The sequence below is a fragment of the Pseudophryne corroboree genome, chromosome 6 (assembly GCF_028390025.1).
Source record: "Pseudophryne corroboree isolate aPseCor3 chromosome 6, aPseCor3.hap2, whole genome shotgun sequence".
Lineage (NCBI taxonomy): Eukaryota > Metazoa > Chordata > Amphibia > Anura > Myobatrachidae > Pseudophryne > Pseudophryne corroboree.
Genome location: NC_086449.1, coordinates 528435849 through 528462664, shown reverse-complemented (window position 1 = coordinate 528462664; position 26816 = coordinate 528435849). Strand labels below are relative to the sequence as shown.

At 44.6% G+C, this 26816-nt stretch overlaps 1 protein-coding gene across 1 annotated transcript in view; it reads right to left on the bottom strand.

The window, feature by feature from the left end:
* Nucleotides 1-278: 278 nt before the first annotated feature.
* TMBIM4 (transmembrane BAX inhibitor motif containing 4) overlaps nt 279-26816 on the bottom strand; it is a 48264-nt gene continuing 21726 nt past the window's right edge. Inside the window, exons 3-7 of the mRNA XM_063927559.1 lie at nt 17233-17338; nt 13808-13841; nt 13572-13689; nt 12293-12338; nt 279-2486 (exon numbers count right to left, since the gene is read on the bottom strand). Coding sequence (XP_063783629.1) covers nt 2280-2486; nt 12293-12338; nt 13572-13689; nt 13808-13841; nt 17233-17338 — 511 coding nt within the window. The 3' untranslated portion in view covers nt 279-2279. The remainder of the gene's footprint in view (nt 2487-12292; nt 12339-13571; nt 13690-13807; nt 13842-17232; nt 17339-26816) is intronic.

The following is a 26816-nucleotide window of genomic DNA, read 5'->3' as shown; positions in this document are numbered from 1 at the left end:
TGACTGCAGTTAGCAGGCTCATATTTACCACCTAATCCTTTAATCATCCATTTTTATTTCAGAAATAGCCATATAACTATTACATTGCGACGTCTCGTGACCGACCAGTTGTGTATCTTTTATACAACTTAGAACTATGAAAATCAATTCACTACGTATATTCCAAATATGCAGTGTATTGCTTTGGGGGCATACAATTACTGGTTTATTTTCTATCAACATGAAATTACAACCAAAACACTGTAGAACTGAAATAAATAAAACCATAAAAAAGACAATTTAAAATCAAGATATTTTATTAAATAATATCCAAATCACTTTGATCAGTAATTTAAATATGCTTTAATGATAGCTATTAAACTTACACAAAAAAATCCTACTTTACAAGCAAACTAGCATTTTACTAAATTAACATGATTTAAGTGAGGTACCGTAATTTACTTATGTTTAAAATAACTTTTGCATAAATGATCCTTAATTTTACCGCGGGTGGGAATCAGAGTTGATGCAGTGCCCACTAGCCCACGAACACAATCTGCGTTTACAATATACCAGGACAATCTGCAGCAAAAATACTTTTAAAGCTGCACAATAATTTGCACTAACCCTTTTTTGCTGTATAATTTGTAGACTTCTCACGACCAGGATTTATACAGAATGCTCACTGTGTGTCTCATTTAGAATAGGCAAATATTTGTTGCTCTTCCGGGACATGTTTAAAGTACAGGGACAAATTCCGTGTTGACCGTGTAAATTACAGTGTAAAAATAAAGCTGCATGTAGAAAATACTTGTCATTTTGTTGCGCAATGGTTTGTCCTGGTCATATGTACCCTTTTGATGGATATGCCAACTCAAAATAAGGTCCAGTATGAAGATTTATTTTGTTTCCAAAACACACAGAATAGTAATATTTTGGTATGATTTCCACCCACACTTTAGTAATTTACACTTGCCTCGACAGTTACACCTCCCAACAAATCTTAAATGAAATCAGCCAATACAAAAAAAAACCCACTTCTCTAATTGGATAATTGTATCCAATAGTGCGTTAGACACCTGAAAATCCATAGACAATATAAGGATCAGCAGGTTGTCTCCTGAAGACTGTCATTTGTAAACAGCATCTTCAGCTGGAAAAGCTTAAGGCCCATACACACTTGACGATAAAATGAGCGACGTCGTTCATTTTAGCCCTCATCAACGACGTCGCTCATTATATCGTCAAGTGTGTATGCATCCGACGACCACTGATGCGTGGCCCCGCGGGACGTTAACGACCCTCGCTTATCTGTGGAGCATGTATGCTCAATTTCCACTATGGTCGTTACCGACCAGAGACGTTGTTGAATGTGTATGGTGTGAACGACCAACGACCAAGCCACTGTTCACCAGCCCTGTTCCCAGCTCATTATTTTAATAAACTGTTCAGCTTGGATGCTTCAACGATGAATGGTCTTTGGTAGTGTGTATGCTCATGTCGTTTGCTCAGCTGTTCAAGGGAAGTCGTTAACGACGATGCATCGTCAAGTGTGTATGGGCCTTTAGTGTCACAAAATCACTGCTGAAGAGAAACACTGGAATGTAGACTCTGCTACCCATTACAATGAAGGTGCTACAGACACAGCCAGGCTTTGTCCTGTGACAAAAGCAGTGGCCTAGTTCTTACAAATGCTGCCATTTTCTAGTAGGTCAGGCAAAGTTTTCATATATTGCTGTGAAGCACTAAGTTTGTTATTCAAACTACACACAAGCAAAATCCTTGCAAAATATATTACTATTTTCTTTCATACTACAGAAAGATTTAATGGAAAGTATATATCATTTTCAGACACGCTGGAAAGAAACTGACAGTACTGCATATGGTGTAATACAAGTCCTCTTAAACATAAAGGTCTCTTACGGTGCCATATATTTAAGTGCCATCACTATCAACGATTGTTGGAATATTTTAAGCACAAAACTGATGAAAAAGGGAATAATTATAATGAAAGAAGAAAAGAAAAAAAGGGGGGGGGGGGGTCTGTTTCTGAAAGTCAGACAGAACCCTTTTTCTACAGTTGTTCTCAATTCTTTTTTAATTCAATTATACTTAACAGCATTTTTAATTATCCTTTGAGCTTGGTGGACTGAAATGCCCAATATATACTGACAACTTGGAAATACCATTGAAATGAATGTTGTCCAAAGGAATAAGAATGCTGGTACAGTTAACACTTAGTTGTTGGCACTGGATTGATTTATATGATATTGAGCTACTTCATAAAATAATACGGTGTATCATTTCTTGTTGATTGCTTCTAATAAGCGAAGAAGATGCAAGAATAGATTGATAATGTCAAGATACAGGTTGATCGCAGCTAAAATGTGCTCCTCCGGGGACAGTTTGTGCAGAAGTAAATGCGTATCATAGATGATGAAACCACAGAAGAGCAGAGCCCCGCCAGCCGCAATGACCAGCTCAATAGTTTCACTGTAAAAGAACAGCTGCAAAACAAAAAGACACTAGTTAGTAATCTGCTTGTATCTGCAGTACTTCCAAATCTATCTAGTTAATGATTGTATTGGAAATATCTATACCTGCGAGGTATAGCACTAAAGCGCAGGCAACATGAGGAAAGCTCAGCTGTGTACAGTAGACATACACAATGCACTAACGATACCACTAAATAATGTATTCAAATGAGAAATGATTTAATCATTTGTAAACTGGCATCACCTAAAGCAAACACTATGCATACTAGAGAATTATATTATGGATTGCAGTTAGGCTGCTCATTTAAAATGTAGTCAAAGGGGATGGTGAGAATGTAATAGCCTCACCTTTTGGAAGAAACTGCAGTGTATCAGTAAGTAGCAAATCAATGGTTAATTATTGGCATGTGATACCACAGAGTACAAAACTGATAGGAAAATAGAAGACACTGCATTGCCCTTCCCTTTCTCTAAGAGGAAGGGGCAGGACAACATTATCATTACTTTCATAAGGTGGCAACATTTGCATACAGTAATTATTACCCCAGGTAACCGAAGACCAGGAGTACCAAGGTGAGCCCAAAGCAATTCAGCAAGAGGGACCCACATGATGATTTGGCTTTTTAACAAATGCAGTTCGCTACCTCAAGCCGCCGGTGGTGTATGGGTTTTTAAATCCACTGCACATTGCTGGCTGTTTGGTTTGCCACCCTCCAAATTGCTGGGTAGAACATCAGGCTATTTGGAGAGCAAACACACTAGAAATTTGCTGCAATTTACAATGACTTGTACATCAACCACACTCCATCTCATTCCACCCATAACCTTATTTTGAGATTTACTCCTCTTTCCGTAATTGGTAGAGCCATGGGAGTTGAATCTGAGTGCACTGCAAAAACAGCTGGTGCAAGTAACTATGTGTTGCAGATCCCAATTCTGTTATACACATAAACAGTCACTACCGTAAAAACCTCTCTAATTTCTACATTGCTAAATTCATAGTCTCTGCTTAATTATAAGTGAACCATTGTAGCCAGAAGATAAGAAATTGCAGGAATTATTCTGACCATATAATGGGGAAAAAAACTATTGTTAAAATTGTTACATCCTGCTTGCTCTATGCAATTACAGCAGCTTGTTTTCCTGCTTTATTCTTAGACAATGGGGGATATCCAATTAGCCGCGGTAATTTACCGGGGCTAACTATGCCGCTGGGGGCTATCCTATTACCCCCGATAAGCCAGCACGAGCGGTGGCTTATCGGGGGTTACCTGACACTGCACCGTGTGCCGGCTCCTGACAGCTCCCAGTGCAGCGTGCTGCCGCCGACTGCCCATGAGACACACAGGCACAGCACCGAACGCAGACCCCCAGCAGCAGTCACCCGGTGACTTACCCCAGCACCCATGTCATCGGGACACCGCAGCCGCACACAGATCCCCAGCAGCAGTCGTCACCCGGCGGCTTCCCCCAGTCAGCGGCCACACAGCATCCGCGTCATCAGCAGGAGGATGGGGACGGTGCAAGTTTTACCGGTCATAACAGCCCTGTTTTTGTGCGAAAACGGGTCTGTTTCTACCGAAAACTCACGGGTTTCACTGAACCTGTGTGTTTTCGGGAGAAAAGGCATTTGTTTACAGGCGATCAATCTGGATAGCCTGTAAAAAATAAAATTGAGAAAAACATACGTTTTTCGCACCCGATGTTTTACCGGGGCTAATAGGATATCCCCCAATGTCGTTAAAAAAACACCTCTTGACGGTCATATCATTTATTATATTAGGTTTAATAGGCCCTACACACTGGCCGATAACACTGAAAGATATGAACGATTGAACAAGATATTGTTCATATCTTTCAGTGTGTAGGCACCAACAATGAGCGACCCCCTACTCGTTCATCGTTGGTGCTGGCTAGTTTAAACATGCAAGTCAATATGGACGATCTCGTCCATATTAGCTTGCACTGCTATGGAGACGGATGACGGAGGGAGTGAAGAAACCCCCCCCCCCCCCCCCCCCCATCAGCTCTCCCCCGCCGCTGAATGAAAGATATTTTAAAAACTTGCCATACACAGAACATAGAGCTGAACAGGTTTGTTTTTACAATGTATGGTTGCTCTATGTTCGTAAATTAATGTCTCACAACCTGAAATAATGCAGTCAGGATGCTGGATACTAGACCATTTTGAGGTTTGACCCCAGTCCCTCTAACGTGATATATCACCTTGCTTACGACGGTTTACGATTTTCGGTCTTTGGGTAATTACATACGTTTTTGGTTGATTCAAATGTTCATATTGTAATTATTTTCTTTTTCTGGTACCCATGATTATTTCCACATGCTTATTTAATATGCTGTGTTGCTATTGTATGACCCTTTTTGTACTGTCAACATTTTCTATTTGAAAAACTTCCGATAAAGGTTGAAAAACAAGGATTTTGGTACTTACCGATAAATCCATTTCTCTGAATCCTCTAGGGGACACTGGAGTCCTATACAGTAGGGGTGTGAAGCCTTGAACCGGAGGTGTGGCACAATCTAAAATTAGCATTGTCTGCACAGCCGGCTCCTCCCCCCTCAGTTTGAAAAATTTGAGAGAATAGGACATGACACTATAGTACATGGCGAGGAACCGAACCGTACAACATATCAAACAGTGGCCAAGAACTCTTAACCGAATAACGAACGCTGTTTGTACGAACTGTTGAAAACAAGAACTTTGAACACAGCAGGTTGACAGCACCGAGGCGGGCGTCCAGTGTCCCCTAGAGGATTCAGAGAAATGGATTTGTCGGTAAGTACCAAAATCCTCTTTTCTCTTTCATCCACTAGGGGACACTGGAGTCCTATACAGTAGGGGATGTCCCAAAGTTTTCCCTCAGGGAGGGAGTGCTGTCGGTGGCCTGCAAAACTAAACGTCCGAACTTAGATTCTCCGGACGCAAAAGTATCAAACTTGTAAAATCTTGCGAATGTGTGGGCTGAAGACCACGTTGCCGCTCTGCAAAGTTGAGTACTGGAAGCACCCCTGTCAGCCGCCCACGAGGCACCCACTGATCGGGTAGTATGAGCACCCGTCTGAACCGGAACCTGTTTGCCACAGGAAACATAAGCTTGCCGAATGGTAAGTCTAATCCATCTAGACAAAGACTGCTTAGATGCTGGCCAACCCTTCCTTGGCCCATCATAAAGAACAAACAAATGGTCTGACTTTCTGAAGGACGACGTAACCTGTACGTATACCCATAAAGCTCGGACAACATCCAATGACACGTCCTCATTTGCGAGTCCCTGGAAAGATGGGACCACTATTGGCTGGTTTACGTGAAACCCCGAAACCACCTACGGAAGGAAGTCTGCTCTTGTACGGAGTTCCGCCCTATCCTCATGAAACACTAAGAAGGGACTCTTACAGGATAAGGCTCCCAACTCAGAAACCCGCCTAGCCGAAGCCAAGGAAAGTAATAACGTGACCTTCCAAGAGAGATATTTCAGGTCTGTTCTCGTCAACGGCTCAAAAGTCGGTGACTTCAAATATTCTAACACCAAATTTAAGTCCCATGGTGCCGTGGGAGGACGAAAAGGGGGTTGATTCCTCAGAACCCCTTGTAAAAAGGTTTGAATCTCTGGCAAGGATGCTAACCGCTGGTGAAAAAGGATGGAGAGAGCCGAAATCTGAACCTTCAGAGAGCCTAGTCTGAGTCCTCCATCTAGACCGGCCTGAAGGAAAAGGAGAAGTCGAGATAAGTGGAAGTTCGTTGAATTCCATCCCCGTTCCTGACACCAAGACATGTATTGTCTCCAAATCCTGTAGTAGTGCCTGGCTGTGACTGGTTTCCTAGCGGCAATCATTGTAGAAATGGCCGTTCGTGGAATCCCTCTGTTTCTTAAGATCCGGGTTTCAAGAGCCACGCCGTCAAACGCAGCCTGTTCAGGTCGGGGTGTAGGAACGGTCCCTGAGATAGCAGGTCCACTATCTGAGGTACCAAAAAAAAACCAAGTGGCGCTTAACAATCATATAGTATAAAATATTTAATAAAAATACACATTAAATACAATGCAACAACCTCAACAACCTTATTGCATTGTATTTAATGTGTATTTTTATTAAATATTTTATACTATATGATTGTTAAGCGCCACTTGTTTTTTTTTGGTACTTTTGTGGATTAAGGGATTGGCAATCCCCTTATACAAGAGGCGGCTGACGATCATATTGCAGTCTCACTCACCTAAGCGCTTAGTGTATTTTCTGCCACTATCTGAGGTAACCTCCAAGGATCTTCCGCAAGTGACCCCTGCAGGTCTGAGTACCAACTCCTGCGGGGCCAATCTGGTGCGAATTGCCCACACCCGTTCCCGCTTCACCCGTTTCAGAACCCTGGGTATGAGTGGGAATGGTTGAAATATGTAAACCCTCCTGTAACACCAAGGAAGTGTTAATGCGTCCACTCCTTCTGCTGCTGGATCTCGAGTCCTTGACACATACCTGGGCAGCTGATGGTTTTGTCGGGACGCCATTAGGTCCACCTGAGGCAGACCCCATCTTCTCACAACCATGTTGAAAATCCGTGGATGTAGGCACCACTCTCCCGGATGCATGTCCTGGCGACTGAGGTAATCTGCTTCCCAGTTCTCCACACCTGGAATGAACACTACCGAGAGAATGAGGTCTCATCTTTCTGCCCACAACAAGATCTTTGTGGCTTCCTTTAACGCCATCCTGCTCTTTGTTCCTCCTTGACGGTTTATGTAAGCCGTTGTCGTGACATTGTCTGACTGAATCCTGATGTGTTGATTCATGACTAGGTCTTCTGCTAATAGAAGTGCATTGTAAACTGCTCTTAGTTCGAGGATATTTATGGGTAGTTTGCTCTCCTGTAGCGTCCACCGTCCTTGAAATTGATGGTCCTCTAGGACGGCTCCCCAACCTCTGAGACTGGCGTCCGTCGCCAGGATCCTCCAATCCCAAATGCCGCATTTCTTGCTGGCTGCAAGGTTCTTGTGTAACGACCACCATATCAAGGAGACCTGTACTTGTGGTTGAAGTCGGATTCTCCGATGGAGAAGCCAGTGCGAGCCTGCTCCCTGAGCAATGAGGTTTATTTGGAATGGTCGGGAATGAAGTCTGCCGTACTGGAGAGCTTCGAACGACGCCACCATCTTCCCGAGAAGTTGCACACAGAGGTGCAGAGAAACGGTGTGCGTCCTCAGTACCTGAGCCACTAATCTCTGTAGGTCCTGGACCTTGTTCTCTGGTAGGAACACACGTAATAGGACCGTGTCCAAGATGAGACCGAGGAATTGAATCCTTGGAGTCGGTATGAGGTTGGACTTTTGGAAATTGACAATCCATCCATGTTGAATTAGAAATTGATGGGATATCTGAACATCCTTGAGCAGTCGATTCTGGGATGGAGCCTTGATCAGTAAATCGTCCAGATAAGGTATAATCGTGACCCCCAACAGTCTCAGTCCTGCAACCATGATCGCCATAATCTTTGTGAAGATTCTTGGGGCTGATGATAGACCGAACGGCAAGGCCCGGAATTGGTAGTGATCCGCCACCAGTGCAAACCTTAAAGTAAGCCTGGTGAGGAGTCCAGATTGGAATATGCAGATATGCATCCTTTATGTCCATGGATACCATGAACTCGCCCTGTTCTAAGCCTGTAATGACTGATTGGATTGATTCCATCTTGAATTTGTAGACCCTTAAAAACTGGTTGAAAACTTTTAAATTGAGTATTGGTCTGACCGTCCCGTCTGGCTTTGGCACGACAAAAAGATTGGAATAGAACCCCGTTCCTCTCTGAGAAGCGGGAACCGGAATAATGACCTCTGCTTGTAGCAATTTTAGAATTGCTGCCCGTAGTGCCCTTGCTTTTTGAGGGCACTGAGGCAAACCTGTTGTAAAAAACTGACTGTGAGGCCTCTGTTGAAATTCCAGTTTGTATCCCTGAGAGATTAAGTTGTTCACCCAAAGTTCTGGTGAGGTTTTGGCCCAGATGTCCTGAAAACCTTCCAGTCGGCCGCCCACCAAGGGGGACCCCAGGTGAGCTGGGAGGCCGTCATGCCACGGTCTTGTCAGCAGGTTTATCCTGCTTTCTGGTTGCTGCCTGTGAGCGGCCTCTACCTCTGCCCCCTCGTGCTTGTGTACCGAAACCCCTACCTCGGGCTTGAAAGGACTGTGATCTAAATGAAGTAAACGCTGGTCCAGAATAACCTCTCCTAGTTTGTGGAGCGGTTCTCGTATAAGGAGTAGGTAGAAAAGTGGACTTCCCCGCTGTAGGCTGCGAAATCCACTTGTCCAACTCTGGTCCGAACAGCATTTCACCCCCGAAGGGGATGAATTCTACCGCCTTCTTGGTGTCAGAGTCTCCTTGCCATTCCCTGAGCCATAAAATCCTTCTAGCCGATATGGCCGATGCAGATATGCGCGATGCTATTCTGCTAATATCCTTAGAAGCTTGACACAAGTATGAAGCAGATTCTCGAATGTGTTCCGCCAGTTGGGTAATCTCTTCTAAGCTATTTTCCTCCTCAATAGCTTGTACAATACGGTCAGACCATGCACCCATGGCCTTGTTGACCCAAGCACAGACGATCGCAGGTCTCTGCGCTGCACCTGCTGCTACAAAGATTGATTTTAAGGGGGTAAGTTACCTGAAATCGTTTCGGAAATTGAAAGAGTTTGTCAGGTTGTTTCCAAGCCTCCTCCATCTGAGATTGGAGGGATTTAGAAATGGGGAACACTGCTGAACGCGGCTTTTGGGATTCGAACAAATCGAAATCTTCCGGCTCCCGGATTTCCTCTTCCTTAAAGCTGAGGATGTCCTTTACTGCGTCAATTAAGGAGTCCAGACCCGAGATTGCAGAGTCCTCTTCTGGAAAATCGGCGTCTAGGTTAGGTTCAATTAACTCACCTTCTTCTGTATCCAGAAGAAAACCCTCTTCTTTCTCAGATTCTGGTATAATAGGAAGAGTTCTTTTAACAGCTTTGCGCACACTCGTTTCTGCGTGTGCGGGCAGCGTTAACTTCATGAGAAATTCCTCCATCGTCTTTGAGAATCCCGCAGCCCATTCCGATTGCTGCTTGCGTGATTCTGCCATCTCCTTGGAGATTCTATTAGCAAGGTTGTCTTCCCATGCTCTAGCCAGAGCACTGTTCCCGGGTGGAGCGTCCTTGTCTAAGCAGGAGTCGCACACCCCGGAGCTGCCAACCCGCGTGCTCTTCTTGTTACATTTCGTACAAACATAACAGGTCTTTGAGGTCTTGGTTGCCTTAGACATGTTTTTGTTTTGTTTTTGTTTTGTTTAAACCCTTTACCAGGGTAGCACGCAGCGCTTTCACCCTTTAAACTAGGAAGAGAAAGACTGGGAGATGACGGAAGCGAAGGTATTTGACCCGGCTGGAATTACCTGTCCTTTTTTTTTTATAAAAGGAACAGGCCAACTGTAAATCAGCTACGATGTTAGAGTTGGCTTGCTTCCGTGTATTTTCTCCGGGATCTTTGAAACATAAGTACCTTACCTCAGCCTGGCGCCAAAACGAAAGAAACATGGCCCCCACTAAATGTAAGTTTATAGAAAGAGAGCCTGCAGCACTGTTAGGAACGTTTACTTTGCGCATACCTTCTATGCGCTGCTTTAGTGCGTCCAGTCCTGGTGCCTTAATGACCCTCTCACGCTGGCCGCTGGTGCGCGCCGAGTCCTCTATTCGGCGAGCTCCGAACCCGCTGGCCGGCGCGCGCCGGGACCCTCTCCCGTAGCGGCGCCTGGAGCGTCCTTGTCTAATGTGCTCAGCTCTGCCTGTGGGTCTCTCGCTGTGCAGCGCGCCGCTCTGCCGTCCCTCCCTGCTCACAGGGAAGACAGGCTGAGTCCCGCTCCGCACTAAAGCTCCCACACACCGGCCACCGTCGCTCTGCCGTCCCTCCCTGATTGGCTTTATCAAGGGGAGTTTTTTCAAACTGCATTAAAGTTTAAGAGAGAGAGAGGGAAAAAAATAAAATAAAATTATACTATCTGAAAGACCCTAGCCTAAGCTATGCGACCAGTACTCACTATTAGATGCTTTTGGAGGATCTCCTGTGGAGAGATGCAGTTCCCTTCAATAGGGATATTTGTCTCTCCGATATTAGGTAGCCTTGTCCCCCTTTTGTTAGGTTGACTCAGCCCTTTACAGATTGTTAGTCAGGAGCTCAGTGCTCCACCTCCAGCACAATTTTTCAAACTGAGGGAGGAGGGATGTGAAGAAGGGAGGAGCCAGCTGTGCAGACAATGCTAATTTTAGATTGTGTCACACCTCCGGTTCAAGACTTCACACCCCTACTGTATAGGACTCCAGTGTCCCCTAGTGGATGAAAAAGAAAAAAGAAAAATACCCAAATAGAATAAAAGGTGTAATGGTGAAATGGGAAGCATTTGTAGGAGTCCATTTTAAAAAATATGGTAAAATCAGTGCGTTTTCTACGACGGATTAACCCTGGACTTGATACAGTTACCAAGTCTATATAGAAGTCACCCACGCTGACAATGTCTCCTTGAGCAGAGATCAAATGTGTTACAGGTCTCTGAGAACTGCCAACCAATTGCTTTTTGTCCATATCATCATCATCTTGACACTATCCAGAAAGTAGCTGTGGATAACCTCGTTCGCACAGGCGAGTGGAGTTAGCTCCACTGCAGTTCATTCAACTAGACCATTATAGTTGTGGCAAACAGTACATACTGTATAAGGCTGTACTAATGAGTGCTTTACTAACCCTTTGGCTGCAAACAAACAAATCAGTTTGAATGGTTTGGATCCAATTATACTAAATTTGCATGGTTAATGTCACACTGACTGAAAACATGGGTTGTGATTAACTGCATGCTGTAAAAGGCACCATATTAACACTGGAAAAGACCGTTACTAAATCTTCTAAATATCTAAATAGCTTCTGGTTTATACTAACACGTTAAACATTATTCTAATTTGGAATTGTTTTGTGATGTCTGTTAGACAACTATGGATTAATTCATGTGAATTATTTTTATGTGAGATATAATATTTCAAATAAAATACCCATCTGTTTTGGACAGCGCTTTCAAAAATATCGCCCACAATCTCCCGATATCTAGCAGTGTGTGAGCATTCTCAATAATATGCCCACAGTCTGTATTTCCTGTTTTCTTGTCACTATGTCATCCTCCTTGTGGGCGGACATATGCAAATGCAGTGTGATGTGGCAGAAAATTGGTAACAGAGAAAAAAAAAAATCTTTAAGTGTGTAGCTCAGATATTGGTGCCTACAATTTCCTGAAAAATCGTCCAATTGTTGGGTCGACCAAAAAAAAAATCTGTCAGTGCGTACCTAGCTTTAGACTCTGATCAGCTTTTTAGAGGGGACATGTCTCTCTTTAACTGCCACTAATTCTACAGCTGGGCATACACTATACAAGCACAGCGCTATTTCCCTATAGAGTGTAAGCTTGCGAGCAGGGACCTTCCTACCTCTATGTCTGTTTTTGCCCAGTTTTGTTCTATTACTGTTGTTCTAATTGTAAAGTGCAGTGGAATATGCTGCATTATATAAGAAACTGATAATAATAATAAATAATAATAATCTATTCTGTTTCTTTACCCAGCGCAACTGCAATTTCCTTTTGACATATTTCTCTTGTTGCTTGCAGCCTGCAGGGATCAGTGAGAATATTTCATTTGAAGGTGTTTATTTTTACTTTATTTAAAGGGTCACATTGTTTACTTATTTATTTTGTGTATAGCTCAGCGCCACTTTTTGTTCAGTTGTTTTTGCCATATAGTTAACTCACCCTGAGAAATGCAGCAATGATCAAGATCCACAAGCCAGCAAAGAGCCTGAAATAGTAAATGAATGAATGATTATTTGTTTCTTTTTGGCACCAGTTTGGCATCTAAAGCAGCAATGCCATGAAAAATAAAAGTGTTGTCAATTTCATGGGATTTTTCTTTTGCAGCAGTTTCAAGAATGAAAAAAAAAAAAAAAAAAAAAAAAAGAAGAGTACTACTACAAAGATTAAGCTGTTGCTAAGGTTAACATATGTTACTAGTCTTAGACATTAAGGGCAGATTTGGAGTTGCAGGCATAGCGGCCACATCTGTAGCAGCACTGCGTGCTAGGAAATAGCTGCAGATGCCTGCCTGTATTCAGAGTTGGACACATCTATCTGCCTTCATCACCCCTATACATCTGTTCATGAGAAAAGCCATCATCATTATCAGCACCAGCCCTATCCCTGATGTAAAAGATCTACATGAAATTGCCATATATTTGCATACGAATATCTCCTAATAACCCACAACTCCGTCTACACTACCACAGCAAACATATCCTAAGTGCAAGCGCCATGTTGCTGCCCCACTACACCCTGGAAGCTGCAAGTGGAGATCTGGCAGACTTCTGAGCTACTCTGTATAGCAGTGATGGCTAACCTTGACACTCCAGCTGTTGTTGAACTACACATCCCAGCATGCCCTGCATCAGTTTTAGCATGGCCAAATAGCAAAACTGTAGCAGGGCATGCTGGGATGTGTAGTTCAACAACAGCTGGACTGTCAAGGTTAGCCATCACTGGTCACCCTCAGACGCATGCGCAGTGCGAATAATGCACGTGTGGCCATTTTGACAGGGCCTCTTATTAACAGTTAATTTCTCAAAGCTGCTGCAAAAGTCAAGTCCAAAACCACAGCAACACGGCTGAGCAAGCACCCACTGGATATTGAGTTATACAAATCCCTGTAATAACCCGATAGATATTAACCAAAGTGTGCGCGTGTTAGACTAGAAGCACAAATGGGGCAGGGACCGATGTGAATATCCAGCAACTAAGTGTGCCCAAGATGCCTGCCAAAACCATCTGCAAATATGTTAAGTGTTTTGAGTCCTATCAGGGAAAAGGGGGCATTTATATAATGATTATTGGTAGCCTGGCACGCTTGCCTGGACAGACTGAACAGATAACACTATATATATATATATATATATATATATATATATATATATATATATATATATATCTACATACCCACAATGTTTACAGATATTCTCTTTGTGTTTGAAAATAACCTTACCCAGCTCCCAACTTGCTGAAGTCTCTCTTAGACTGGAACGTGAATGCAGTAAGGCCAAAGAACACAGCAGTTGTCAGTATAAAGGCCTGCACAACCACAGCTACCTCATAGTACGTCACTGAAAACAAAGCACATACAGAAGCTATAATAAACATACAATGGCCAGCACACTGATAACTTGTACTGTTATACTTGTCATTTATTACCCAGATTATAAAGTGACAAAATGTAATTACCTGCAATAGCAACCGTAATAGCTTCCAAGAGGGTCTGTAAGAAAAATAGTGTAGTAACTAATTTACACAAAAAAATATTTTTAGATTTGTTTCACTTAAGAAATAGCAAGAAAACAACGTATCATTACAAATTGCCATCTTGCATAAAGACAAGGCATAAACATACCATCTAAAACAGAATTCTCTCATATTTAGGGGCGCCAATAAATTTCATACATTGCTCACATGATGCAGCGGCCTTTTAGAAGTAATCAGAAGGCTGTCCTATGATGGAGCAACAGAAAAGAAAGTACCAATAAAATGAATTTACGTATGCACCAGCCCTACCCCTGATGTAAAGGTGGGTTGTTGTTTTTTTTGAAAGAGGGGGGGGGGGGGGGGGGGGGGGGGGAGTTTGTTGAGTTCAACTGATCCCTATGTTCTATTATTTCCCTACCAGATTACATTACATTCCATTTGGAAAAAAGAAGAATCCTCTTACCAAAACCCTGTTGTTTTTTTTACTTTTTGGGGGAGGGGGGGGGTGGGGTGGAGAGAGTGGTTTAAACTAATCTGTTTAGTTTATTTTCTGTGTTAGAAAAAGATAGAAAAATATGAACATGCAGTGTGAATATGCTGTTCTGTCATTCCCCCTTTTCTGTTTAGGCATTGTGCACATATTCCAAATACTCCTCCTCCTCCGTTCCTTGATATTTGCAATCCATTCAGTGATTCAAAGTAAATATCAACATCTAAAACGCGTCAGTACCATGGCCCATGTTACCAAAAACAACTGCCTGTGTTACCAGTTTCTCAATGAGTAACATTGTCAGTCAGTGCCACGGCCCATGTCACCAGTTTCTCAGTCAGTGCCACAGCCCAAGTTACCAGTTTCTCAGTCAGTGCCACGGCCCATATCACCAGTTTCTCAGTCATTGCTACGGCCCATGTCACCAGTTTCTCAGTCATTGCTACGGCCCATGTCACCAGTTTCTCAGTCATTGCTACGGCCCATGTCACCAGTTTCTCAGTCAGTGCCACGGCCCATGTCACCAGTTTCTCAGTCAGTGCCAAGGCCCATGTCACCAGTTTCTCAGTCAGTGCCACGGCCCATGTCACCAGTTTCTCAGTCAGTGCCACGGCTCATGTCACCAGTTTAGTCAGTGCCACGGCCCATGTCACCAATTTCTCAAGTCCGTGCCAGAGCCCATGTCACCCGTTTCTCAGTCAGTAACATTCTCAGTCGGTGCCACAGCCCACGATGCCAGTTTCTCAGTTAGTGCCACGACCCATGTTACAAGTTTGGCAGTCAGTTACCTTCTATGGGCTCAGTACAATTAGGTGCGAGTTTGCAAAAGCAAACTCCATTATTAAACTCACATACATTGCACAAATTGTGGTACTTGCAGCAAGATAGCATTTTTTTTTTTTTTTTACAAAAAGCAACCTGATAGAAGTGCATTAAAAAGTGGGGAAACCATCCTGGACCCCAAAAAAGAGGCATAGATAGAGGGCTCAAAATACATACATAAAATAGAAGGTGATATCACACGGCGCTACCATTCAGAAAATGCATATAAATATAAATATACAACCATTCACATAGATATAATCATATCTTTAGGCCTCCAAAGTCTGAAATTCAGAAGGAGAGCAAATAATGGTGTAGCACAATAAACAGAGTAAGAAATAATGAGTTTTATTGGTCCCACTCACAATTGAGCAAAAGATTATTTGCATATCATCCTCATATGGCATGTATCTTCAATCTTTAGATCGTCCTCTTTAGAACTGAAACTTTAAACGAATAATATAGTGCAATACTGTTTTTTATAAAACCACGTATTTAATATCAAAATGCACTCACATAGATAAAAACAATTCAGACATATCACCAATATGGGGCACCAAACGATCCAAGTCGACACTAGATGCTTCTGAGGAAGGACATTGGTGTCCGAAAACGCGTTAAAGCAGCAGGGACTTTTCTTTGGACATATCCAGTGGCAGCACCAGCGGTATCCAGTGGGACTTTTTTTCTATGGTGTCCGGAGCCTTAGAGGGACTTTCACGTGACCTTATACATCTAGTGTCGACTTGGATCGTTTGGTGCCCCATATTGGTGATATGTCTGAATTGTTTTTATCTATGTGAGTGCATTTTGATATTAAATACGTGGTTTTATAAAAAACAGTATTGCACTATATTATTCGTTTAAAGTTTCAGTTCTTAAGAGGACGATCTAAAGATTGAAGATACATGCCATATGAGGATGATATGCAAATAATCTTTTGCTCAATTGTGAGTGGGACCAATAAAACTCATTATTTCTTACTCTGTTTATTGTACTACACCATTATTTGCTCTCCTTCTGAATTTCAGACTTTGGAGGCCTAAAGATATGATTATATCTATGTGAATGGTTGTATATTTATATTTATATGCATTTTCTGAATGGTAGCGCCGTGTGATATCACCTTCTATTTTATGTATGTATTTTGGGCTCTTTGGTGAAGGCTCCGTATTGATATCACTGGCAGTCACTGTTTTATTGTAAGCGCAAGCTGAGATCACCTGTTTCTATATATAGATAGAGGGCTATATAGAAGGCTGTTAGTGGGCATAAGGAAAGTACTAGAGGCTCTCTAAGGGAGTGAAATCGTTTGTGCATTATTATTTTTTTTTTTTAACCCCATGTAATTGTCATTATTGTCACAATTAAGCCAATTAAAAACAAACATTCTATTGCCTAGGTAGCCACTGGGGGGAGGGGTGCTCCAATGGGTTCTGAAGCAAGTCGACATTTTTACTTTAAAAGATTTTCTCTACCTTTTCATCTGCTCGGGGGGTGTGCACAAAGAAACGTAAATTTTCTCTGAAAAAAATAGAGCAAGTTTGGAATAGGATTGCAAATGTCATTGACAGTGCGAGTTTGCCGTGAAAGCGGCTTGCCAGACCCAACTTACACCTAATAGGAATGACCCCTAAGTCAGTACCACTGCCCATGTTAAGTTTCGCAGTCAGCAACATTCTCAGTAACTTGACCAATGTTACCTGTTTGCTTGTTAAAGAGAACATATACTGCAGCTAAAGAGAATAAATCTAATCAGTCATCAGAAGATTTTGATTTGTTTACAGTAGTTTATTATGCAAAATTTGGCACACAACAGGTTCTATTAGTTCGTTTGGACTTCACAAGTAATGTGTAAATGACCTTTACGTAGTTTGTGGTTCAATATCATCTGTCAAGCAATGTAATTGCCACGTTCTATAAGATCTAGAACATTCTGAAACCTGTATTCTTACATTAGACACATAGGGTGGAATTCAATTGTTTGAAAAGTCAGTTGGGTGTCTGATTTTTCCTATCTAATAGACAGGTAAAAACAGACACCCAACCGACTTTTCAAACATTTGAATTCCCCCAATAATATAGGATTACTTACAAATCCAAAGAGCAGGTACAGGTTCACTGGATGGCGATGCCTATTGATAGTCAGGGCTATAATTGTACCCAAGGATCCAATTGCAGAGATAAGAAGCAAAGCAGGGCTAGAAAACAGGAGGCAAAAAAAGAAATAAAAGCTTTTGTTTTGCAATGAGTTAAACATGATTCCATGTTGATATAGGTCTCCAAAAAACACATAAGAGCTATGTTCTGATTTGACTTAATATCGCCTGGGTTTTTTGTTTTCCCTTTAGAATTCAGAGAAATTTGGAGTAGACAGCTGTATGTCAAATAAGGATGATAAGATAAGACATCCAAAAAATTTTAATAATATTGTCTAAACATTGTTACCCTTAACTTTCTATAACATTCGTAAAACTCTGTGTATAAAAATATATCCAATTGGGAAAATAGGATTCTAAATACCTACCGGTAAATCCTTTTCTCGTAGTCCATAGGGGAAACTGGGGACACATTTGTACGATGTGTATAGACGGGGTCCAAAAGGAGCCAGTGCACTTCAAATTTCTTCCACTGGGTGTGCTGGCTCCTCCCCTCTATGCCCCCTCCAACAGGCAGTTATAGGTAAAACAGTGCCCGAAGGAGAAATGACATACTCGAGAGAAGGAACATAACAATGAGAAGTGTACTGAGATTTATAAACCAGCATACCATAACATAACTGGGCCAGCAACATCTGGCAACATAAACAGCAACGGCTGAACAGGTAACACCTAACAGAGAACCTGCAGAAAGTCACCGCACAGAGGCGGGCGCCCAATGGGGGTCATTCTGAGTTGATCGCTCGCTAGCTACTTTTTGCAGCGCTGCGATCAGATAGTCGCCACCTATTAGGGGGTGTATTTTCACTTTGCGAGTGTGCGAACGCCTATGCAGCCGAGCTCTGCAAAAACATTTTGTGCAGTTTCTGAGTAGGTCTGAACTTACTCAGCCCTTGTGATCAATTCAGCCTGTCTGGTCCCGTAATTGACGTCAGACACCCGCCCTGCAAACGCTTGGACATGCCTGCGTTTTCCCAAACACTCCCAGAAAATGGTCAGTCGACACCCATAAACGCCTTCTTCCTGTCAATCTCCTTGCGATCGGCTGTGTGAATGGATTCTTCGTTAAATCCATCGCTCAGCAACAATTTGCTTTGTAACCGTATGACGTACCTGTGCATTGCGATGCATGCGCAGTAGTGACCTGATCGCTGCGCTGCTAAAAACTGCAGCATGCGAACAGGTCGGAATGACCCCCAATATCCCTCATGGACGAGAAAAGGATTTACCGGTAGGTATTTAAAATCCTATTTTCTCTAGCATCCATAAGGGATATTGTGGACCCATTAGTACGATGGGGATGTTCAAAAGCTTCCAAAATAGGCGGGAACGTGTGAAGACATCTGCAGCACTGCCTTTCCAAACTAGGTATTCTCTTTGGCCAGAGTATCAAACTTGTAGAACTTCACAAAGGTGTTCTTCCCTGACCAGGTAGTGGCTCGGCATAGTTGCAAGGCGAGACTCCACAAGCAGCTGCCCAGGAAGAGCCCACGATCTAGTAGAGTGGGCCTTTAGAGATTTAGGTACAGGTAATGCTGCCAACACATAGGCCTGTTGGATAGTAAGTCGAATCCAATGAGCATTGGACTGCTTCGAAACAGGGCAACCCTTCTTCTGCACATCATAGAGCACGAACAAGGAATCAGTCTTTCTGATCCGAGCTGTACGCTTGACATAGATCTTCAAGGCACGCACAGCATCCAATGCCTCCGGAGGAGCAGATGCGTCAGAACAGGATGGAATCACAATAGGTTGTTGATTCAGATGAAACGCGGAAACAACATTCGGCAGGAACTGCTCTCTAGTCCGGAGCTCCGCTCTGTCTTCATAAAAAAACAAATACAGACTTTTATACCATAAGGCCCCCAATTCTGAGACCCGTCTAGCAGAAGCCTGGGCCAGTAACATCACAGTCTTCCATGTGAGGTACTTGTCTTCTACCGTCATCAGAGGTTCAAACAAGGGAGGACAGTAGAAATCGTAATACCACATTCAAATCCCAAGGAGCAGTAAGCGGCACAAACGGAGGTTGGATGTGAAGCACTCCTTGCAAGAAGGTGCACTTCAGGCAGTATAGCCAACTTCTTTTGTAAGAAGATTGAAATAGCCGAAATTTGAACCTTAATGGATCCCAGACGTAAGCCTTGATCCACTCCAGCCTGCAGGAAACAAAGGAATCTTCCCAAGTGAAAATCGGCAGATGGATATGTGCATTCCTCGCACCAGGAGACGTATCTCCGCCATATATTATGATAGTGTTTTGACGTCACAGGTTTTCTGGCTTGCACCATAGTGGCAATGACCTTTTTGAAAAGTCCCTTGTGAGCTAGGATGTTCCGATCAACTTCCATGCCGTCAAACGAAGCCGCCGTAAGGCCGGGTAGACGAACGGACCTTGTTGAAGAAGAGCCCTTCTGAGTGGTAGAGACCAAGGGTCTTCGACGGACATGTCCAGAAAATCAGTGTACCACGCTCTCCGAGGCAAGCAGAATTGCTTGTACTCCTTGATGCCGAATCCTCTTGAGCACCTTTGGGATCAATGGAATCGGAGGAAATATGTAGACCAGCTGGTAAGGCCAATGCGACGTCAGTGCATCCACTGTGCACGTCTGAGGGTCTCTGGTTCGCGAGCAATAGGAGCGAAGTTTCTTGTTGAGGCGAGACGCCATCATGTTGATCTGGGGGCAACCACACCGGTCGATGATCTGTTGAAACACTTGAGGATGTAGGCCCCACTACCCTGGGTGGAGATTGTGGCAACTCAGGAAGTCCGCTTCCCAATTGTCCACTCCCGGAATGAAGATTGCAGACAGTGCTAGTGCATTTCTTTCCGCCCAGAGGAGTATTCTTGATACTTCTCGCATGCAGGCCCTGCTTTTTGCCCCTCCTTGTCGACTGATGTACGCCATAGCCGTGGCGTTGTCCGACTGTACCTGGATTGCTTAATCCCAGAGCAGAAAGGAGGCCTGAATCAGGGCATTGTAGATAGCCCAAAGTTCCAGGATGCTGATCAGAAGTAGGGCCTCTTGGGCAGACCACCTGCCCTGGAACTGCACCCCTTGGGTGACAGCCCCCCCCCCCCCCCCCATCCTCTCAGACTTGCATCCGTCGTGAGGAGAATCCAATCCTGAATTCCGAAGCGTCGACCTTCCTGGAGATTGGGGAAGACTGCAGCCACCACAGGAGTGAAATCCTGGCCCGGGGTGACAGTTGAATCATCTGGTGCATCTGAAGATGGGCACCGGACCACTTGTTCAGGATGTCCAGTTGAAAGGGTCTGGCATGGAACCGTCCATACTGGATGGCCTCGAACGAGGCTACCATCTTTCCCAACAATCTTCTGCAAAGATGAATGGAAACATGAGTCGATCAGAGAACCATGCGAACCATTTCCTGGAGAGTTCTCACTTTGTCCTCTGGGAGGAACACTTTCTGTGCTACAGTATCCAGTAGCATTCCCAGAAAGAGGAGCCACTGAGACAGCTTCAGGTGGGACTTCTGTAAATTGAGAGTCCACCCATGGTGTGACAGAAGGTGTATAGTGCGATCTATATGGAGCATTAGGAGCTCCCTGGAACTCGCTTTTATCAGGAGATCGTCCAGGTAAGGGACCACATTGACCCCCTGGACCCTGAGCTGGAACATAATTTCCGCCATCACCTTCGTGAATACCCTCGGAGCTGTAGATAGGCCAAACGGTAACGCCTGGAACTGGTAGTGATCATTCAGCAGGGCAAACCTCAGATAGGCCTGATGAGGAGGCCAAATTGGGATATGGAGGTAGGCGTCCTTGATATCCAGGGACACGAGGAATTCCTGTTGTTCCAGGCCTGCTCGCAAAGATTCCATCTTGAATTTGAAAACCTTTAGGTAAGGATTCAAGGACTTCAGATTCAAAATTGGCCTCACAGACCCGCCCGGTTTTGGCACAAGGAACAGACTGGAGTAATAACCTTGTCCTTGCTATTGCAGGGGTACTGGAACAATGACTTGGGACTGGACCAACTTTGTGATGGCCTGTAGTAGCGTAACACACATTTCCAAAGCTGGTAAGCATGATTTGAAAAATCTTTGGGGAGGAGCACCGTTGAACTCCAGCTTGTAACCCTGAGAAAAAAGGTCCCAGGCGTCCTGGCAGGAACTTTCCCAAATGTGGCTGAAGTGACGTAACCGGGCTCCCACCTCGAGATCACCGTCATGCTGATGTCTTTGCGGAAGCTGAAATGGTGCTCTGTTCTTGAGAGCTGGCAACGGCTAGTTTCTTAGGTTTACTCCTGGTGCCTCTAGCTGCATTTGATGCACCTCTGGCCCTAGATCGAAATCTGGTGGATCGAAAGGACTGAGTAGATGGTGCGGGTAGGTACGTCTAGCGGGCGGAGCCCTCGAGGGAAGAAACGCGGATTTCCCAGCAGTAGCTTTGGAGATCCATGCATCCAATTCGCCTCCAAAGAGCCATTCATCCGTAAAGTGAAGAGATTCCACATTACGTTTGGAGTCAGCGTCTGCAATCCACTGACGCAACCATATGGCTCTGCGTGCTGACACAGCCATAGCAGTGGTTCTAGCATTAATATTGCCAATCTCTTTTAGGGAGTAACAGAGGACTCTTGCAGTGTCCTGAATGTGTTTTAGTAAAGTCACCGTATTAACTAGGGTCATGTCACCCAAGAGACACTCTTGAATTTGAGTAGCCCAGGTGTGAATTGCATGCGTCATCCAGCAACCTGCAATGACCGGTCTTTGAGATACCCCTGCAGCAATGTAGATAGATTTTAGTGTGGCCTCAATTTTCCTATCCCCCAGGTCTTTTACTGTAAAGGAGCCCGGTCCAGGGAGTACCACCTTCTCAGAGAGGCGAGAGACCGAGAAGTCTATAGCAGGAGATTCTTCCCAGAACTTTCTACCCTATGGGGCAATGGGGAATGTATGCAAAAAACATTTTGACACCTGATATTTTTTATTTGGATTCTTCCAGGCTAGTTTAAATAAATCACCTAATTCCTTAGAATCAGGAAATGTGACAGTTTGTCTTGAGGGAGGAAAAACGACTGCTGATTTGCAGCGTCCTCTAGGGGGAGCTTTAGCACATCCCTTATAGCTAAAATGAGGTTCAATACCCTGTGTAGGAGTGGAATACCCACCTATGGGATCCACATCGTCCCCATCATCCTGTATATCATCATCAGTATCTGATGGACCTGCAGTAGAGAGGGGGTGATGGGGAACATCAGCCCTGGCAGCTAGATCTGCTACTGCTTTTTGCAGTTCTTGTGTTTTGTTGGCATTTTGAGTTGAGATGACATATCACACATCATAGTTTTGATAGCCCCCAGCCAGGTGGGCTCGTGACTCTCCCCCTCATTGTCCTCAGCATTTTGTGAGGACTGACTTACACTGCTCACATGATATAGAACCAGATGAAAGAGGGTAGAATCTGGCATTACATACACTGCATAACTTTTGTTTTACCATAATGAAAACACAACCCACATACAACACAGACTGATTACAATGCAAGCCTGCCCTATTGCATGTGAGAGGAGACGCAGAGGAAGAGAGGACCCAGCACACCTAACACTGGAGAGCCCCAGTGAGGCTGTCAGCAATTGTGCATAACAGCGAGAACTGCTTATACAATGTAAATCCCTCAGAGGAATAATATCTGTGCACAATTCGCGGTTCTCCCCCTAATTAACACCCTGTACCAGTGATCCAGTGTGTGACAGACTGGAGGAGCTGTGTGAGGCTGCTGCTGCTTATGCAGAGGAATGCGCCAAAATGCCGCTGGGCCCGCTCTGATGTAGCTCCGCCCCCAGTAGTGGCGCCAGAGTTACATAGTTATATTTATACTGGCCCTGTCTCCTAACTATGCTGTAGCCTTACATGAATGTTTGGTACAGCCATCGCTAGCCAGTCTCACGCAGGGGCTATAGCGGGTCCTCCTCCAGGAGGAACCCGTATGCCTCACCCGCGCTTCTGCCGCACCAAGAAACGGGGGACCCCCCCAGCGGGGTCCCCGGTGTGTACTCACCACCGACGATCACCTCTAGGCAGTGTTAGGGGTGTGCGGCTTGCTGCATTTGCGATAGCCAAGGATCAGTACCGCGCTGAACAAACAGCCCCTCAGGACAGTGGTCCTGCAGCGGGGAAGCGGCTCTGCACCTCACGAGGCCGGTGACCGTCCCCTCCCCTAACTCCCATGGTGCAGGTATGCTGTTGCCCAAACAGCATACCAAAATAAACAAAAGTTTAAAAGAAAATGAAGAAAACTCTGGAGCTGCAGAGATGTGCATTCACTCCTGAGGGCACTTTTTTTCTAAACTGCCTGTGGGAGGGGGAATAGAGGAGAGGAGCCAGCACACCCAGTTGAAGAAATTTAAAGTGCACTGGCTCCTTTGGACCCCATCTATACCCCATCGTACTAAGTCTCCCCAATATCCCTTATGGATGCTAGAGAAAATAGGATTTTGGTACTTACCAGGTAAATCCTTTTCTTTGAATCCATAGGGGGCACTGGAGTACTCTTGGGATATGGACGGGCTTCCGTAGGAACAGCACTGAATATTTAAATTTAGAACACTCCACCCCTCCATATCCCCGAGTACCTCTCAGTGTTTTTTACTGAGCCGAACAGGAACTATAGAGAGGTTTGGAGTATTACATATAACATAACGGACAATAACGAAATTGACACATAACGTTACTGACAACTAAACAGTTGACACCCTAACCAGCACTTGTAATTTGAACCAGTCGGTGAAAGTTTGTTACCATAAGATCCTCAGAACTCACCACAACTAGGTAAAACTGCTCTGGGTGGGCGTCCAGTGCCCCCTATGGATTCAAAGAAAAGGATTTACCTGGTAAGTACCAAAATCCTATTTTCTTTATCATCCACTAGGGGTCACTGGAGTACTCTTGGGACGTACCAAAGCTTCCCCCGTGGGCGGGAGAGCTGTTTGGCACTTGTAACACTAGGCGGCCAAAGCTAGATGCTGATGCCGCAAACGTATCAAACTTGTAAAAGCGCACAAACGTGTGCACTGAAGACGATGTAGCCGCACGGCAAAGCTGCGTCGTAGAAGCTCCCCGACCAGCTGCCCATGAAGTTCCCACAGAACGTGTGGAATGAGCGGTTACTGACGTAGGCGGTTGTAACCTAGCATGAAGGTAAGCCTGACGTATGGTCAGTTTTATCCATCTGGATAAGGTTTGTTTAGACGCTGGCCAACCCATCTTGGCAGCATCATAGAGAACAAACAACGTATCCGTCTTACGAACTGAAGACGTTCGGGATACATAAACGCGTAATGCGCGTACCACATCCAGAGTTCCAGAATGTGCTGTCAACACAGGAACTACTATTGGTTGATTGATGTGAAAAGATGACACTACCTTTGGTAAGAAAGCGGGATTCGTCCGAAGTTCCGCTCTGTCATCATGAAACACCAAATACGGTGACTTGCATGACAAGGCACCCAAATCCGAAACACGCCTTGCCGAAGCCAAGGCTAGAAGAAAAATTGTTTTCCAAGTGAGAAACTTTATATCCACTTGCTGTAAGGGTTCAAAACATGAAGACTGTAAGAACTCTAAAACCAGATTCAAGTCCCATGGCGCTGTAGGTGGAATGAATGGAGACTGTACTCTGAGGACACCTTGGAGAAAAGTGCGTATAGACGGCAATAGAGCCAATCGTCTTTGAAAGTAAATTGACAAAGCAGATACCTGCACCTTTAGTGTAGATAAACGCAGTCCTCCATCTAACCCTGTTTGTAGAAACAACAAAAGGCGGGATAACTTGAAAGAGGATGTCGGAAACTTCCGAGCTTCACACCAACCTATATAGGCACGCCATATTCTGTAATAATGAGCTGCCGTAACTGGCTTCCTAGCTCGTAACATGGTTGGTATAACCGAATCTGGAATGCCCTCTCTTCTTAAGAGGGCGGTCTCAACAGCCACCCCGTCAAACGCAGCCGCGCTAAATCGGGGTAAAGGAACGGACCCTGTTGTAACAGGTCTGGACGCAGTGGGAGCGGCCAAGGATCGTCTGCGAGTAGTCCTCGGAGATCCGAGAACCAAGCTCTCCGAGGCCAATGAGGCGCCACTAGTATGACTGTGACAGGCTCTCTTTTGATCCGTTTTAGCACCAGAGGGAGCAACGGAAACGGTGGAAACAGATACACAAAACTGTACGGCCACGCGACAGTGAGAGCATCCACCGCCCCTGCCTTTGGATCTCTTGTTCTGGACACATACTGGAACGTTTGGTGATTGTGTCGAGACGCCATCAGGTCCACCTGAGGATAACCCCATCTCTGAACCAACATGTGAAACACTTCTGGATTTAATGCCCATTCGCCTGGATGAAAATCCCGACGACTGAGATAATCCGCTTCCCAGTTGTCCACTCCCGGAATGAACACTGCCGACAATATCACCTGGTGACATTCCGCCCAACTGAGGATACGAGCTACTTCCCGCATTGCCATGCGGCTTCTTGTTCCTCCTTGTTTGTTGATGTATGCGACCGCCGTCGCATTGTCCGACTGCACTTGGACAGGCTGAGAGCGAAGCATGTGCACTGCTTGTCGTAGCGCATTGTAAATTGCGGAGTTCTAGGACATTTATAGACAGCAATTTCTCGTGATCCGCCCAGAGACCCTGGAGCTGACAATTTTGAATTACCGCTCCCCAACCTCTGAGACTGGCGTCCGTAGTTAGAATTATCCAATTCCAGCCTCTGAACCGTCTTCCTGCGGTTAAATTGTGTTCCTTGAGCCACCAGAGCAGAGATACTCTTGCCCTTGGCGACAACCTCACCCTGTGGTGAATCTGCAGATGCGAGCCCGACCACTGGGCGAGCACATTCAGTTGAAATGGACGCGAGTGAAATCTTCCGAACTGAAGCGCTTCGAAAGCTGCTACCATTGTGCCTAAGAGGCGAATGCACAAGTGTACCGACACTGTGCGTGGCTTGAGCACTAATTGTACTAGATGGCGTAGAATTTGTACTTTCTGCTGTGGTAGGTAAATTCTTTGATTGACCGTATCGAGAATCATACCTAGGAATTGAAGGCGTTGAGACGGAATTAGATGTGATTTCTTGAAGCTGACAATCCAACCGTGGTGAACCAGTACATCGTATGTTAGCAGCGCATGTTGGAGAAGTATCTGTTGAGACGGAGCTTTGATGAGCAGATCGTCTAAATACGGAACTATTGTCACTCCCAGGGATCTGAGATGAGCTATCATCACAGACATCACTTTGGTGAATACCCGTGGCACTGATGACAGGCCAAACGGTAGAGCCTGAAACTGGTAATGGTTCTGGCGTATTGCAAACCGTAAGAATTTCTGATGAGGCTGCCAAATTGGAATGTGTAAGTACGCATCCTTGAGATCTAGCGCAATCATAAATTCCTTTGGCTCTAAACCCGCAATCACCGAACGCAGAGACTCCATTTTGAATCTGTAGTAAGTTACGTACTGATTGAGACCCTTTAAGTTCAATATT